A 15,116-nucleotide genomic window follows, 5' to 3' on the forward strand; every position below is an offset into this window, starting at 1 on the left:
TCCCTCCCCCTGGTGCTGTGCTTTCCCAGAGCTGCTGGCTGGGTCTTACTTAGCTTAACTGCCTTCTGACTGAGCTGCTTCTGCTTGGAAAGCAGTTATCTGTGTCTCACCTTGGAGGTGTGAGTTCTGGCTCCTTTGGATTCAGCAGTGTAGGCTCCATAACATAGTGTCAAGTACCAAATTGGGAAGCAGAGAAAAGTACAGCTGTCCTAGCAAAATTTCAGTCAGCAGAGGGTATTTAGTCAAAATGAAAATTCAGTCTGTGTGTCCAATAAATGCTGCTGCCACCCAGCCTTCCATTTTTTTGGTCAGCAAATAGCTCTGCTGTTCTCTGTCATGTAGCAGTCTTGTCCTACCCTGAAGATGTGCATTTCAATGGTGTTTCTTGCCTTTTTTTTTTTTTTTAAATACAAGATAGCAGTGTTTCATAAAAAGCTTTCTTGGGTCAGGACAAAAGCTGCCATGCATATGTAACATTGTGATTAGCACCTTGCAATGAACTGGCTAGAGTGCACAAAGTGCTATCTCCTGGTAGAGGAAACAGCTGTCTTTTCCTGCAGCTGCTTTATCATAAAGCTACTGTCTGGGAAGGAAGCCCCAAGGACAACCTTCTTAAGTTCTCAGTGATTGTAACACACAGCACAACAGCGGTCCTGTCGGTGCCTTGCTTTTCTGCGAGATTGCCTTCCTCCTAGGTGAGCCCTGACCCCCAGCAATGCAAAAGCTGGGCTGGAGTGGCCTGTGCGGCACAGAAACTCGAAGCAGGATCGAGCTGGCTCCCCTTGGGGGGAAAACCAACTGATCGGTCCGGATTTGCCCTCCAACAGGCCCAGAGGGCATGCCTGGCCAGACAGCACACTGGAGACCCCTGCCAATACCCCCCTAGAGGGAGCAGCAGTCTCTGAGGGGTAGCGAGGCAGGACAAGGCAGATCCGAGGGGGACCAAGAAGTCCCACCTCGGCCTCCCGGCCTGATGGTCCTTCCCAACCACCCCTCATCCACTGCTGCTGGAACAGGCGCTCTGACTGCCGCGGGCCACCACCTTGCCGTACATCCTCGGCTGTCTTCAAAACGGGCTCAAACTTACACAGCTCCCGCCACCCCCGGGCTGCCTCGCCGAACTGGGCCGGGCAGAAGCGCCCTCACCAAGATGGCGGCCGCCCCACAGCGCAGCCCCTCACAAAGATGGCGGCAGCCGCGCGGACGCTCTGGGGCTATGGAGCAGCGTGGGAGCCTGCGCATGCGCGACTGCTATCCGGCCGGTGACCATGGACAGGAGGCGAGAGGGGCTAAGCGTGGCCCGAGAGGTGAGGGGGGGGGCCGTGGCGACGCGCGGGGTACGGCACGGCTGGGCTTAGCAGAGGCGAGGCGACTGCCGCCCCCCGCCGCGGAAGCAGCGTTTCCCTGGAGAGCGGTGGGTGTCGGAGAGGGCCGGGGCAGCGGGGTCTGCGCTGCGCTGGTGCTGGGCCCGGCCGCCATCTTAATGTGCGATGGCAGCAGAGGTGGCCGAGGCGGGACTGCCTGTGCTGGGCCCTCCCGCGATCGGAAAGCTCGGTGCCCCGTCCTCTGTCCCAGGCCTTTGACCGAGCGATGGCGTTTGGTGCCCTTGCTCCTGCTGAGTCTTTGAACCAATGCAGGGAGAGGCAGTATGTGCGTGTGCCTGTGGAGGGTGCTGCGGCAAGCTCTTGCTCCTGGCTAGCAAATTGTGCACAGCCTGGCCTGTGTGTGCGGTGGAGAGTCAGCAGTGTGCTGGGCACGGGCTGCTGCTTTGAGGAACCCAGCAATAAACGGGCATATGAGGTGCCTGTAAGTCACAGCAAGGAGAAGGGGAAAAGACTGGTTTTTAAGAGTATGCCTTCCTTCTAAAGCTGCCTTTTTATTGTTGTGCTTGGGTGTTTTGTAATTTCCTGAGTGGCAGGAGGTCTGCTGGTAAGCTTTGTTTAAGCTTTGTATTTGTATAAACGAACTGAGGCATGTTAGTTAAGGTCTCTCTGAAGCATACTTCATTCTGGCTCCTGCACTGAACAGTGCTATCTGGACTGACCTGGAGGAGGCAGTGGAGAGCCCATAGTTTAAGTCTGTGGGTTGTGGATAGTTTGGGGACAGCAAAAGCCTGAATCTTCCTGACAAATGGCTGAAATGGGACAGAATCAATCCAGTGAATCTTGCTGGTCACCTCTCTGTCCTGAAGTCTTTCATATGAGCATATGTACAGCAGACCAAGATAGCCAGGGTGGAAAGGCCAGGGGAAGGTCTTGGGGCTTGTCATATGTGCTTCATCAGCCAGTAAAGGTGAGTGTCCTACTGTGTAATATGAATGGGAGTTTGGTTTATAGTAGTTTTTTGGTCTATTTCATCTAGTTCTGCTTGAAACAGACATTTCTGGACACTCTAACCCAAATATAACCACCAAAGGGGGTCCAGAGGGGAGTGTGCTGGCTGTCCAAGCTTCTCTTCAGTGAGCCTAGCAGTGAGAGTTGAAATAATGAATTTTTGGTGGTGGTTGCTTGAGATGTGACAGACAAGGAGAGTTGAGATGGTAGGGTCCACCGTACCACCCTACCAGAGGGAGGTGGTAAAAAGGGTGAGCCTGTCAGGAACCTGTTGGTCACAGAATAGAAAGGGACTGATTTTAGCTGCCACAGAAAATTCTGGCAAAGTGTTTGGGGACTTGCAGTAGCTTTAGATTTATTTTTTTTTTAGGAGTTGTCACAATAGAACACACTACTTTTGAAAGGATTATAAAACTACTGTTCGTCTGTGTGTTATAGGTGCAAACTTAACCTCTCCGTGCGAAGATACTACTAAAAGATAAAATCCTTCTCCCTTGCAGTGATATGAAAGATACTGAATAGAAGTTAGGAGGAAGAAAACAATATCCCTTTAAGCCAGAGGAAGAGGGGGCTGTGTTTCAGGTGTCAGAATGCATGACAACCAAGATACTGATTTTGTGATTTAAACTTTTATTTGGTTCAGTGTTACCTTCTGAGCTGTTATGATTGTAAAGAAAACTTTCCAAATTAGTCTTACTATGACATGATGCATGGCTAGGTTTGAAAGGCCTCATCTAGGCAGAGTCATGCTTGTTTAACTGAAGTCATGATGCTAAATGAATGCAATTTTCTATATAGACACTTACCAGATTAGCTTGCACTTACAAATTGCAGCTGTAATTGATATGACCTGGTTTAAACTGATACAAATGTGTCTCCATAATGCGGTGGTTTAAACTCAGGCTGCTTCTTTCATATATGTCCTGGTTTCAGCTGGGATGTAGTTAACTGTCTTCCTAGTAGCTGGTACAGTGCTATGTTTTGAGCTCAGTATGTGAAGAATGTTGATAACACTGATGTTTTCAGTTGTTGCTCAGTAGTGTTTAGACTAGAGTCAAGGATTTTTCAGCTTCTCATGCCCAGCCAGGGCACCTGACCCAAACTGGCCAACAGGGTATTCCATACCATGTGACGTCCCATCTAGTTTAGGAACTGGGAAGTGGGGGGCAGGGAATCGCGGCTCGGGGACCGGCTGGGTGTCGGTCAGCGGGTGGTGAGCAATTGCCCTGCGCATCATTTGTACATTCCAATCCTTTTATTACTACTGTTGTCATTTTATTAGTGTTATCATTATCATTATTAGTTTCTTCTTTTCTGTTCTATTAAAGCGTTCTTATCTCAACCCAGGAGTTTTACTTCTTTTCCTGATTTTGTCCCCCATCCCACTGGATGGGGGGGGAGTGAGTGAGCGGCTGCGTGGTGCTTAGTTGCTGGCTGGGGTTAAACCACGACAATATAGCTCTGTAGTCTTTCAACAGGCAGTCCTATTGATAATGCTGAGCTGCATAGAACTTCCTTGAGGAAACTTGTCAGGAAAATGAAACTAGGAAGACTGGTCTGTTTTGTAGCAAAATAGTGAAAATGGAAGGAGCTTAAGAGAGTGACAAGGATGATCAAAGGTGTGGAAAACTTACATGCAAGAAACAACTAAGCATACCAGGTCCTTTTAAGCTTGAAAACATGACTGCAAGGTGACCTAGTATAGGTCTATATCCTCTGCATGCTGTTTGTAACTTTAAACAAAGAATGAACATTCACTGTCAATATAAAATTAGGGCTATCAAATGAAAGTAGCAGGTGACGAGCTCGGAACAAACAAGAGGGGTTTGTTCTTCCCATAACCTGTGGCTGTGCTGTGAAACTCCTTGCCAGAGGATATTGTAGCCCTTAAAAATATACCTGTGGCTCAGATAACAACTGAAAAAAATTCATGGAAGCAAAAAAGTGGGGCTTTTAAATGCAGAGAGAACACCCTGCACTCAGGCAGTGCCTGAGCTGCAAAATATCAAGTGTGTGTTTGGAGAAAGTATTGTTATGTATGTTGCTGCTTCTGACAAGGCAGTGGCTGATCAGTGTCTATGCAAGAGCATAATGAATAGGGAAAAGGCCAACATAGTCTTCACTCAGTAAAGCTGTTCTTGCAGGATTTTTCAAAAAGCTGTGGGTGGTGCCATGTGGTCATGTCTGTGTGCTGTCCTGCAAAGCCACTGGTCTGAGCTGAGGCAGGGTGGGCTAACTGGATAGTGTCTGCAAGGCTGAAGCAGGAGATGCAGGTAGGATCCAGACCTTTCTCCTTTACCAACACAGAGGGTTGTTCTGCAGCATTTCTTAGGCTTTGCTGGTGGATTATCCTCTACTGTGTAGTAGCTTGTCTGCTAAATATTTCCAAGCACACTGTGCGCACAGCATCTGTGAAGTGATTTGCCAGCATGCCAAATGATTCCAAGAGTGTGATGAAAATGGAAGTGTGTCCGTGAACTACAAGTTAGCATTTGAATTTTAACAAAACTCGTCTCTGCTGGACTGATTTAAATAATCCAGCCAAATTTGTGGATGCAGGAACCACTAATTCTTCTGTGAAAAGAACGGCTCAAGTGTGCTGGCAGGTGACAAGGCATGAGAAGACTGCTCGGGGAAGGTTTTTTTTCTTTGCCCCCACCTCTTCAGTTGGCTTTGATCTGTTTTATGAGGGTCAGAAGACAAAAACCTCATTACCTAACGCTGTTGGATGTTGACGTATGTGTGATATGGCTCTTTGCCAGTATCTTAATTAGGGAATTCATAAAAGCAGAGGGTGGATGCCAGTTCTTGAAAAGCGCTTTTAGCCTTTCTACTGGAAAGAAAGCTTTTATTAATTCATGTATTAAATGTATTAAAAGGGATCCAGCTCAACTCTGTAAGCAAAGCTGCTTCTTTTTCTCTTCTCTCTTTGTCTCTGCCTTTATGTAAGCCATTTCGGGCTCCCTGCCCAAGATGGTCCCAACAAATGAGATTTGTAATAAGCATGTAAGTCTGGATTGAAATCCGTTCCAGGTCCCTCTGGTTTAAAAAGCTCTCTAGACTGCAAGCGAGTATTGCCAGAATTGAACAAAAATGGCTCAATGCCTTGTCGTACCTTGTGGAGCAAGGGAGGCATCCGGCCTTAGATCCCTCTGTGCGTCCAGAGCTGCTGAGCCTTGACTTTCTGGAGTGGCTCTTGAGGAGCAGAAGGGTAGCTCTCTGTGCCCTAAGCTGCTGCCTGGTTGTGAAGCACCTGTTTCACTTGCCCCTTTCAACTGACACTACTTAAAGATGTTGCTTCAAGTGAAGTCATGTGTCCCTGCTGCAGGCCATGTGAACCTGAGGAGTTGTCATGTGAGCTTTCTGCATGCTGCAGTTCAGCTCTGTCCCAGAGAATCTTCTTCATGGCATGGAGAGCGAGAAGGAGCAAGGGTTTGTCTTTGCAACTTATAAGCCACTGTGCTGAGATTGCCACTAAAAAGATAAACCAGTGTGACGCGCAGTGATGGTTCAGCTAAGTGAACCTGGCTCTTTGTTTTTATGTGGGCTTCCAGGAGGCCTAGGTACATACCCCAACTAACCTTCTCATGTATTAGCTAGTAGGAGGGAAAGCTTTCCATCCACAACAAGCTCAGGTGTGCACCTGTTTCTAGGATTGCTCTCCTAGAGAGCTGCTGCAAGGAATTATGCCAAAGCTCAACCAGTTTTCTTGTGCTACAGCTTTACAGGTTACAGACCCCTGGGAGTTTTCTCGGCAGCCCAGAGAGTAATCGGTAATTCCCAGGCATTGCTCTGGTTTCTCCCTGTGCTTATTTTCTATTTCTCTCTTTCCTTTGCCCTACAGTGAAGGTTACTTGAATGGCTGAGCAGCTGAGAGACTCCTAGCTTGCAGGAACAGATCCTAAATCCAAAGTGAGGCAATGGCACTGACATAACAAGACAGTGCTCTGCCCATAGTTTGGGTTGGTGTCTGAGGCTCCTTGTGTAAATGAGCCACCTTCAGGAGGCAGATAATATTGTCCTAATTTATAAGTAGGGGAACTGAGGCACAGTGAATGGATAACATCTGGGAATCCTCACTCTTGTCTTTCCTTACAACCCCTAATGCCCCAGACTAGCTTGAAGAAAAGAAATAGATTCTGGAGGAAAAATATTTTGTCCATTCAGCAATCTGTTCTTCCTTCCTTACTTTTTTTTTATTATTATTTTCTGTCTCTTGTGCCCCCAGCTCAGCAAAGCTGATGATGCAGTTCTAGGGCATGTGGTTTATTAGCAAATTATTGCTCTCCGGCAGGGGACTGAAACTTTAGGTTTGATTTAAGAGCAGTAAAACCAGTTGAAACTTTTAAAGTATTATGTGGAATCTGGAGATTTTTAGTCAGCAGAAAGTAAAAGCATTGGCAGAGCTGGTGGAATATCCTCTTGTTATGTCTCATGAAATGATGGAAGTATGGGCAGAGAATGTACTAGTGAGAGCAACTGCAAACTAAGCAGAAGGAGCAGTTCTGGAGGAGAGGATAGGAAGTGCAATGACATGGATAATTTAGTGGTGAGGTTGACAGCTGACTAACCAAAGCTCTCATTAAATTGTGTTATTTAACATGATTTTTAAATGTGTTTCCAGAGGAGGCATGGTGCATTGTAAGAAGTTTACCGGCTACAGAGGAGCCAGGTACCTGCTGAAGTACCTTTTGCTCTGTGTGTATGTGAGGGTTTCCAACAGATAAGGGAGCAGAGACACAGCTATTTGCAGATGGTAGGAACTGGTGAGGGAGATGGTCATTCTTAAATTGGACTGGACGGACACCCCACCTCCACTCTACTGTCCTCTGCCATTAAATTAACTTGCTGATAAGCATGGTCAGAGCTAACTTGGGTGAAGCCCTTGGTTGGCTCTGAAGCAGACTGGAGCAATGCATCTTGCTGACTGAGCTGTAGTGGATGACAGATAGTGATGAGCAGCTGGAATTAACATTCTTAACTGGCACAGCTGGATATGGTGGAGGACAATTAACTTTGCCCTGACCCAATGCATTTTCAGCTAACATGCTTCAAAAATATCTGTGTCCCTATCCTGGCAAACCCAAGCATTGCCAAACACAGAAGCGCTATGCCCTGTGCTCTGGGATCAGGTGATGTGCCTTGGTGCTCCCCTTGGGCTCAGGGCAGGCTATGCAGGCACCTCTGGGAAGCTTGGCATCTCAACAGCCCTGGCAGAGTTGCCTAATAACAAGGGACTTTGAAATTGGTATCTGGTAAGGTGCAAAGATTTGAGCTTTGTTATATGTGGCCCCCTCCCCAGCTCTGCTGTGCTGCTTGCAGTGAGACTATTCAGCTGACTGGCTAAACTCCTTTTCGTGGTCTGCTTTGTTCTTCCCTTTACGTTAAGCCTCTTCTCCCATCCTGCTTGTTTATAATGCTTGCCTGCCTTTCCTGAGCAGAAGGTGTGAGATTGCTAATGAGCTCAGGATGGAGCTCATCCCCCAAAGCAGCAGTAATTAGGGATCACTACCTTTGATTTTGTTTCCCGTATCACTGTTCTTGGGAGTGTTTGTGCTCTGGGCCCCTCTGAGGCTGATGTCCAGGCAGCTGGTGTGTCATTCCACTTCAGTACTTTACATGGGACCGTGCTGCCTCTTAGCTTCTGGTTTGAGAAGGTTCCCACCACAGAGAGGCATGCTGCCAGCCATCTAGCCAGCCTTGGCCTTGCTTGGAGAACCAGACACAGCCAGGAGTGTTGCACTAAGTAGCTAAAAAGAGAGGTCATTGCCACCTCAGGGCACCAAGGACATTTTCTTTCAGGCTAGGATGTTTTGTGCATATTATCTGATTAGTCCCACTGTTTTCCTGCTGGAAGCAAGCCTGAAAGTCAGAGTTTTCCTAAAGATGTCTATGCTCTGGTTGCCAGGCAGAAAAGAGGAATGATTCCCAGGAGAACCATTGTCTGTGGTAGGATTCCCTTCTGGGCAATCAGTTTGCACACAAGTAGATCAACCGTCTTGTACATATCCACAGTTACTCCCCTCCACAGGAGGACACGGAGGGAGGGTGGCCATTAGGAAACCTGACGAGGAGACACAAGGAGAAGACACCAGTGGTTTTCTGCATGGGAACATGTTGCTGCCAAAACTTGGTACAGGTCAAAGGTGTGGATGTGGTGGTGAACGCTCTCTTGAGCATACTGTGCAGACTGCTGTTGCTGTTGTAGATTTAGCTGAGTAGAAGAGATGGTAGGTATCAGTGTTTCACCTTCGTCCTCTCTTTACCTAACCAGACAGCTTAGGGTGGTTTGTAGTCATGTCCCATGAACTGCATCTGTTCACAGCTCTAAATCAAGACCTTGTCCCTCAGGCTTTGGCCAAGGCCAGTCTCTCTCATTTCATCCTCATTTAATTGCATAAAGATGCCTTAGATCGCATCTTTGCTTGTGGAGCCACATGCAAAGAAACTACAACAGACTGGAACAGGATCAGATCTTAGCAAAAAGGTTCTGGCCAGCCACACAAGCAGGAGTGTTATAGCTGGCTTGGCATTGTCTGGGATTACAATGTCACAGTTGCCTGGGGTATAATACAGCCTGATCTGGGAGGCAACGGACTCTCTGTGCTGTGATGTCTACACAGAGCTAGGGCTGTTTCTCCCTTGAGTTGGGGAGGAAGGAGGTGGAGTGGCTGAGCTGTCACCCTTCCCATCTGAGTGGGGATGGATCCATGTTAACTGGGAGAGGAAATGACAGTGACTGGTGTGGTGTTTTTCAGATTGATGGACTGGAGGAGAAGCTGGCACGTTGCAGACAGAGCATGGAGGAGGTGGATCTTAAACTGCGCAGGGAGAAGCTCAGCCTTGAAGGAAGGTATTGATGACCATCTCCTTTCACAGCTGTGGCTGTGTACTTCAGCTAGCTATCATCCTGCTGTAGTACTGAGCAAGGACTCTTGAAGGAATGGGAATGTGTGGTTCCCCATGACAAAACTCTCTTCCCCCACCTTTGGAGCTTACTTGGGGAACTTGCCAGGGTGAGTAGTTCAGTGATACATGGAGAGAGCTTTATCTTGTCAACAGCCTCATTTGCCAAGCAGTGCCCAAAATGTGCCAGTTCATTTGCAGAGTTGGCTCCTGGCCTGCTAGGGAACAGCTGTGAGTCTGGCAAAGGTTCACTGCAGACTGCTACTCAAGCCTTGCTGAAGCTGCCTGAGTTCAATCAGGGGAGATGTGCAGCAACTACTACTGAGGGCCAAACCAGGCTAGGATGCAACTGCAAAAGAGGCTGAGGGAAATTACTCTTATCTGTGCCTGTGTTGCAAATGTGTCTGGATGTAGGGATGCAGTGACATACTGGCTTTCCTTGGGAAAGGGAAGAGGGACAATTCACCTGAAATCTGTCACTGACATAAAAAAGGCAACTGTAGGCTTCTAGAGCTGGGACTCAAGCAAGGACTTCAACCTGGATTTTGTAGCGGACACAGGCAGAACCTGCTATTTCTCTAGAGTGTGAAGCAAGAGATCCTACATCTCCCAGCTGATTCTCAAATCTTTCTGCTTGAGGACGTTCTTTCAGTCACCAACATCCTACTGCTCTGCTCCTAGCAAAAAAGGCTGGGAAGCTCAATCATAGGTCCTCTTGGTCCTGGTGTCTGCTCTACAGTACTGTCCTACAGAACCCAGTTAGAAATTATCCTAGCAGTGGTGACATCCCCACACCCTGATACTTAGCAGCCTCAGCTTAACTTCTTTGTTCCTCCTTTCCACTCTCTCTCTCTTTCTTCCCCTGCTGCCCTTTACTGGGGTTCTATATCCCCATGCATATTTGGACAGGGTCTTGCGTCCTCCTATCCCTCATCTCTCTAGCTCCTCATCTCAACAGTCCTATTCTAGGCCTAAATTATTCTTATGTTGACTGTCTGTATTCTTTATCTGGTACTTAGGTGGCCAGCAACCAAACCTACAGTTGGGGTAACTTGACGGGATGGAATATATCTGTATGACTTCTCTCTGAAATATAGGGTGTAGAGCAAAGAATAAGGAATAGGGATTCCTGGGGCCTTTTCTGAATTTTACAGTTTGTATGGAGATGGAAACAGAAATTCTGTTGCCCTAATCCAGACCATTTGAAAAACCATGGAGGAAGGTACCATGATCAAAATTACTGATTCAGTGACCAGTACACAAAGGAGAGCTCTGCTTTCCCATTTTGAGTTCAGTTGTCATGGTTTCTTCATGTCTTATTCTCAAAGCCTCTTCTGTTGACTGTATTCACAAGGCAAGTTTCTAAGTAGCAGCTCAGTCATGTTGATAAATCTGTCTTCTCACTTCCTCCTGGCTGCACTCCATATTGCCTTTCCCCAGTTGCCTTTAAGAGCTGTTTCTTCTCCTGCTGCTCTGACATAGCTTGCTTTCTTGCCATCCCTTACTTAACTAGCTGTACACATAGATTTGGATCTCTTTCCTCCTACAGGTTCTTGCTCTGCCCCAAGGGAAACAACAAACTTTGTTACACTTACTGCCTTCTCTGTCTGCTCTGAACCAGGAGATAAATAAACATGCACTAACAAATTATATGCACAGTCTGAAAGGAGTGACCATGTCCTCACTGCCATAATGGAAACGCTGCTGCTTTCAGGCAATTTGTTTTGCTTTTGTATTTTAAACTGTGTATTAATTAATCATCTCATGCAGTGCAAGACAAGGGCTGGGTTGGCCTGACTTACTCTTTATTGTTATTATCCTGAGTCTTCAGTCTAATAACAGGTTGTTTAACTGGTTGTTACTGGGCTTGGATTCAGCTTGTTTCCTTGAGTTGACCAATTTGTGTAAATTGGATACCTCTGACAAAGGGATCCCAGCTTCACTTGGTGAGAAGAATTAGCATTCCAGCACTGAGCCACATGTGCTGGAGGGGCAGCATCCTGCAGAGAGCATGTAGGGGCCCTGCCCCATCCTGTAGCTGTGGGAGAACTTCCTACCCCACCTGGGGGAACAGAGTAGGGCCTCTCACACACAGACCCCCTTCTAGCCTGCTTGCATACACTGACACTGTCCTGAAAGGAGAGATATGAGGCAGTTTGGGGGAAGGAAAAAATAATCTAAAACTGCTGCATCTCTTCTCTTGCACAGCTGGGTGTTTCTAAACTGTCACCTCTCCACAGTACAGGGTGAGGGGCTCATTCTGTAAGCAGATATCCCCGGCAGTGGGACAATCTCTCTTCTCTCATATAAGCAAAGAAATAGGCTGTGTTGTGCCTCACAGGTAATGAACTCCTCTTCTCATTACAGAAAGTCACTGGAGAGAGAGAGAAACTTCCTAATGACCAAAGCGGACAACTATGGTAAGAGCTTCATTAAAAATGGTCCCTCTGGGCTAGATGGGATCAGTGCTGCAGCTTAGCTTCATCTTCAAGCTCCTGCCACCTCTGACTTCTGCGTTTGAATTTAGGTTCAACCAAGGGGAGCTAGACTGAGGGAAACCTAGTCAGCATATTATAATAGGAGTCTAGCCTCCTGCTTGAGCTGTGCTATCATGGGGGGGGGGGAGCATCAGCTAATGAGAGGGGAAAGATGCCTCTTTCACATACCCCAAATTACCAGTCTTAGATAATCTTAGCCAACAGATTGACTTGAGTGGCTTTTAACATCCCTCCCTCTTTTTTTTTTTTTTTTTTCTTTAATAGAGGCTTGCTAAGCAAGCTGGCAAGTGCTGTCTGGAGTGTAGCAAAGTATACCTTCCTTGGGGAAGGTTCTCACTACATCAGTTTCTGGGGCTGTTCAGCACACAAGCACAGGGCTTCACACTGATGTGCTACCTGCAATTCCAGAGAGCCAGGGTCTTTCCTTGCTGCAAGTCCTGCTGTAGACAGTTAAAATGAGAGTCCCTCTGAGCTACCACACCTTTGACAGCAGTTTCATTCCACTAGGGATGCTGCTTTGCCTGTCTCAGGCTCCTGGTGTTGATCAGTGTGTTAACTGTTTAACAGCACTCTGCAGCAGTGCAAGCACCAGAGCTCACACAAGGGAAAGAAGCACAAGTGTTCTTTTAGGCCTGGAGAGTTGAAAGCTGGGGTATGGCCAGCAAATTTGTAATTTTAACTCATTTAAAGGACTGTTTCCAGAAGACTAACAGTTACTTTAAAGAGATCCAGAGTAGTTCCCTAAGGGCCTACCACTAGAGACAGCAGAAGCATAAGACTCTGCACGTCACTGCCACCCTTTTACCAGCAGTCAGCTATTGCTGCTAGCATCAACAGAGCAATCTGACAGGCTGCTCAGACAGCACCAACAGCCTCACCTAATGGTGATGGCTGCTTCTCCTCTAACAGAACAGACAGTGCATGTGCACACAGTCTTTTTAGATCACTGCTGTGGTCTCTGATTAAATCTCTGCTTATTCCAGCTGACACTTGAGGCCATGAACTGCAGTTTCTGACAATGGCATTGCTTTCATCAGTTTAAGCTGGCACTGCTGTGCTTGGGGTTATGTGACCTCTTGCCCCTACCACCTCCTCTGTAGCCTTGCAGATTCAAGCAGTTTGCTCTGTGGTTGCATGAGAATGCTTGTACTATGTGAAGAATGGGGGCAGAAAGAACAGCTAAAAGCCTCTTTTGATACCAGCAGCAGTTTGGAAACCTGCAGCACCAGGGCATTCCTGCTGGAGGCTGCTAGTGCAAACTAGGGGCAGTAACCTGCGCAGTCACTGCAGCTGAATTCAGCAGCAAGAGCAGTCTGGCTCTGGAGACAGTCTGCACCCAACTTTGCCCTGCAGAATAACTATTGCTGTTTGGCCATGCAATGTGTAATGCTGTAGGCCTTGCTTCTTACCATCCAGCAAAGTCCTGTGGAACAGAACTAGCAAGAATGGGGTTCTCATCTTTAGTAAAGCAAATGGAACAGATATGGACATACGTAGGACTCCGTAATTTTGGTAGCCACTTCCTCCTCTCTGCATCCATGTTTCTTCTTTTGAAAACCAGGGCCAGAGAAAGTGACCTGTCTCTAAAAAGCTGCAGACTCCAACAGAATGACTGTCCAGGCTCAGACCTGTTCCACACTCATCCTTCTGCAGCACAAGGAAACACAGATTCTGCCAACATTCAAAGGTGGCCACAGTTGTATTTAAGTAAATCTAAGCACTAGCAAAAGGTATCAGGCTGTTATGTCTAGAAGATAGTAGAAATAGCTCTCTAACCTCTGTCATCTTCATTCTCTTAGGGAACAAGCAATTATTCTAATGACCCATTCTGTCCTTAGTAAGGTCCTAGAACAAGGTCATTTGCAAACAGGAACTGGTCTGGCACTGAAGTATTTCCAAGCACAGCTACTGAGATTGACAGGATGAGAGTTAGCAAATGAAAGGGTTCCTGCTAGTTTACTTCCTGTTCAGCACATCTTATAATTGGCAGCTTTGCATACTGATCCCAAAAGATTTGCTCGTGGCCAAGGTAGCATTGTGCTTTTAAGACAGTTTTGAAAGGAGATGTAGCTTCAAGACAAAAGAACATTCACAGGCAAGGCTTTTGTTTGTTTCCCAGAGAAAGAACTGAGCGTGCTTCGTAAGGAAAACCGCAAGAATGCTGCCCTTGCTGTGGCCATGGGGTTGCTGATTGCTCTTATTTACACCTGCTGGACAATGTGATTGCACTCAAGAATTCTCCCTGCTGACCAAATGACTCTCCTGCAAGGAGCTCTTCTGCCTCTCACCACTGTGCCTCCCCCAAGGGTGAGGATCAGCATTTCAAATTGCTGTTCTTGTTTATCCTTTCCAAGCCTCATTGTAGGGAAGCTTTTTCTCTGAGAATTGAGGGGGACAGAAGACAAACTGGAAACAACAGCACACTTGCAATTGGAAATAGGGTCAAGCAGAGCTTAAGGTGCTGTCTTACCCAATATGCAGTCAAGACCATCCAGCCAATATGCAGGAAGGCAATACATTCTCCCTTTTGAAGAGGACCTCTATGGTTGCAGACAAGTGCTCTCTGCCTAGCCCAGTCAGAATACAGGCCACCACCTTGGTTCCTGTGACTCAGCCATAAGCTGAAAGGACACCAAGCTCTTTGAATCAAAGGGTATTGTGACCTAAAGACTCCATGTGTTCCCAGAGATGAGCTAAACAAAGATGCTTACTCCTCCACACTGACTTACAGGACCAAAGGAATCCTACCTCCACAAAAACAGATAAGAGGTAGGTATCTCTTTTTCTGCAAGCAGGTACCATCCAACTTGAGATCTGAGTGCTTGGGCTTTGAGAAGATCTACCTACCCCTCCAGTGCATCAGAGCTTGGTAGCTATTTTGTGCCTCTGAGAATCAACACTTGCAAAAGAGAATTTACTATCAACTCCCAGGGATGGAGGTGCCTCTGCAAGGCTTTAAATAAAATAATTTGACCTTGTAACTTCCTGGTTTTCTTTTTTTCCTGTTTTGTAACATGTTTCTCAGCCACTACTTTATTCTCATCCTACCATGTCCCTGCTGGTACACATTGCACCACAGTAAGCCTAGACTGCGTTAGGCACTTAACATACTTGGTCAGCGAGGTCTCAGCAGTGGGTTATTGGTCTGTTGTGGCCTGGAAATCTACCTGAGTGTTTGTTTCCTTTGAGTGAAAAAGCAGCCTAGGATGCTGCAGAGGAGTGCTGGAGACTGTCTCCTGTAGTCCCTGCTCATTCTGTGCAGTGACATACACTAGGTAGCCCTCAGTGTGCTCTAACTTGCCAGGAAAACCTTTAAAAGAGGACTGCCTTGAAAATTTAACTGTGTAAGGTTATTTCTCTGTCTCCACACTAAGACACA

The 15,116-nt window shown here is 47.0% G+C and overlaps 1 protein-coding gene across 1 annotated transcript; it reads left to right on the plus strand.

The window, feature by feature from the left end:
• Positions 1–1,185: 1,185 nt before the first annotated feature.
• On the plus strand, positions 1,186–14,718 carry CCDC167 (coiled-coil domain containing 167). The gene is given in 5 exon segments (XM_069800395.1): positions 1,186–1,212; positions 1,215–1,307; positions 9,092–9,186; positions 11,607–11,659; positions 13,857–14,718. Coding segments are annotated over 5 exon segments (372 nt in total). The 3' UTR covers positions 13,961–14,718.
• Positions 14,719–15,116: the final 398 nt, after the last annotated feature.

This window comes from Haliaeetus albicilla, chromosome 13, assembly GCF_947461875.1.
Source record: "Haliaeetus albicilla chromosome 13, bHalAlb1.1, whole genome shotgun sequence".
NCBI lineage: Eukaryota > Metazoa > Chordata > Aves > Accipitriformes > Accipitridae > Haliaeetus > Haliaeetus albicilla.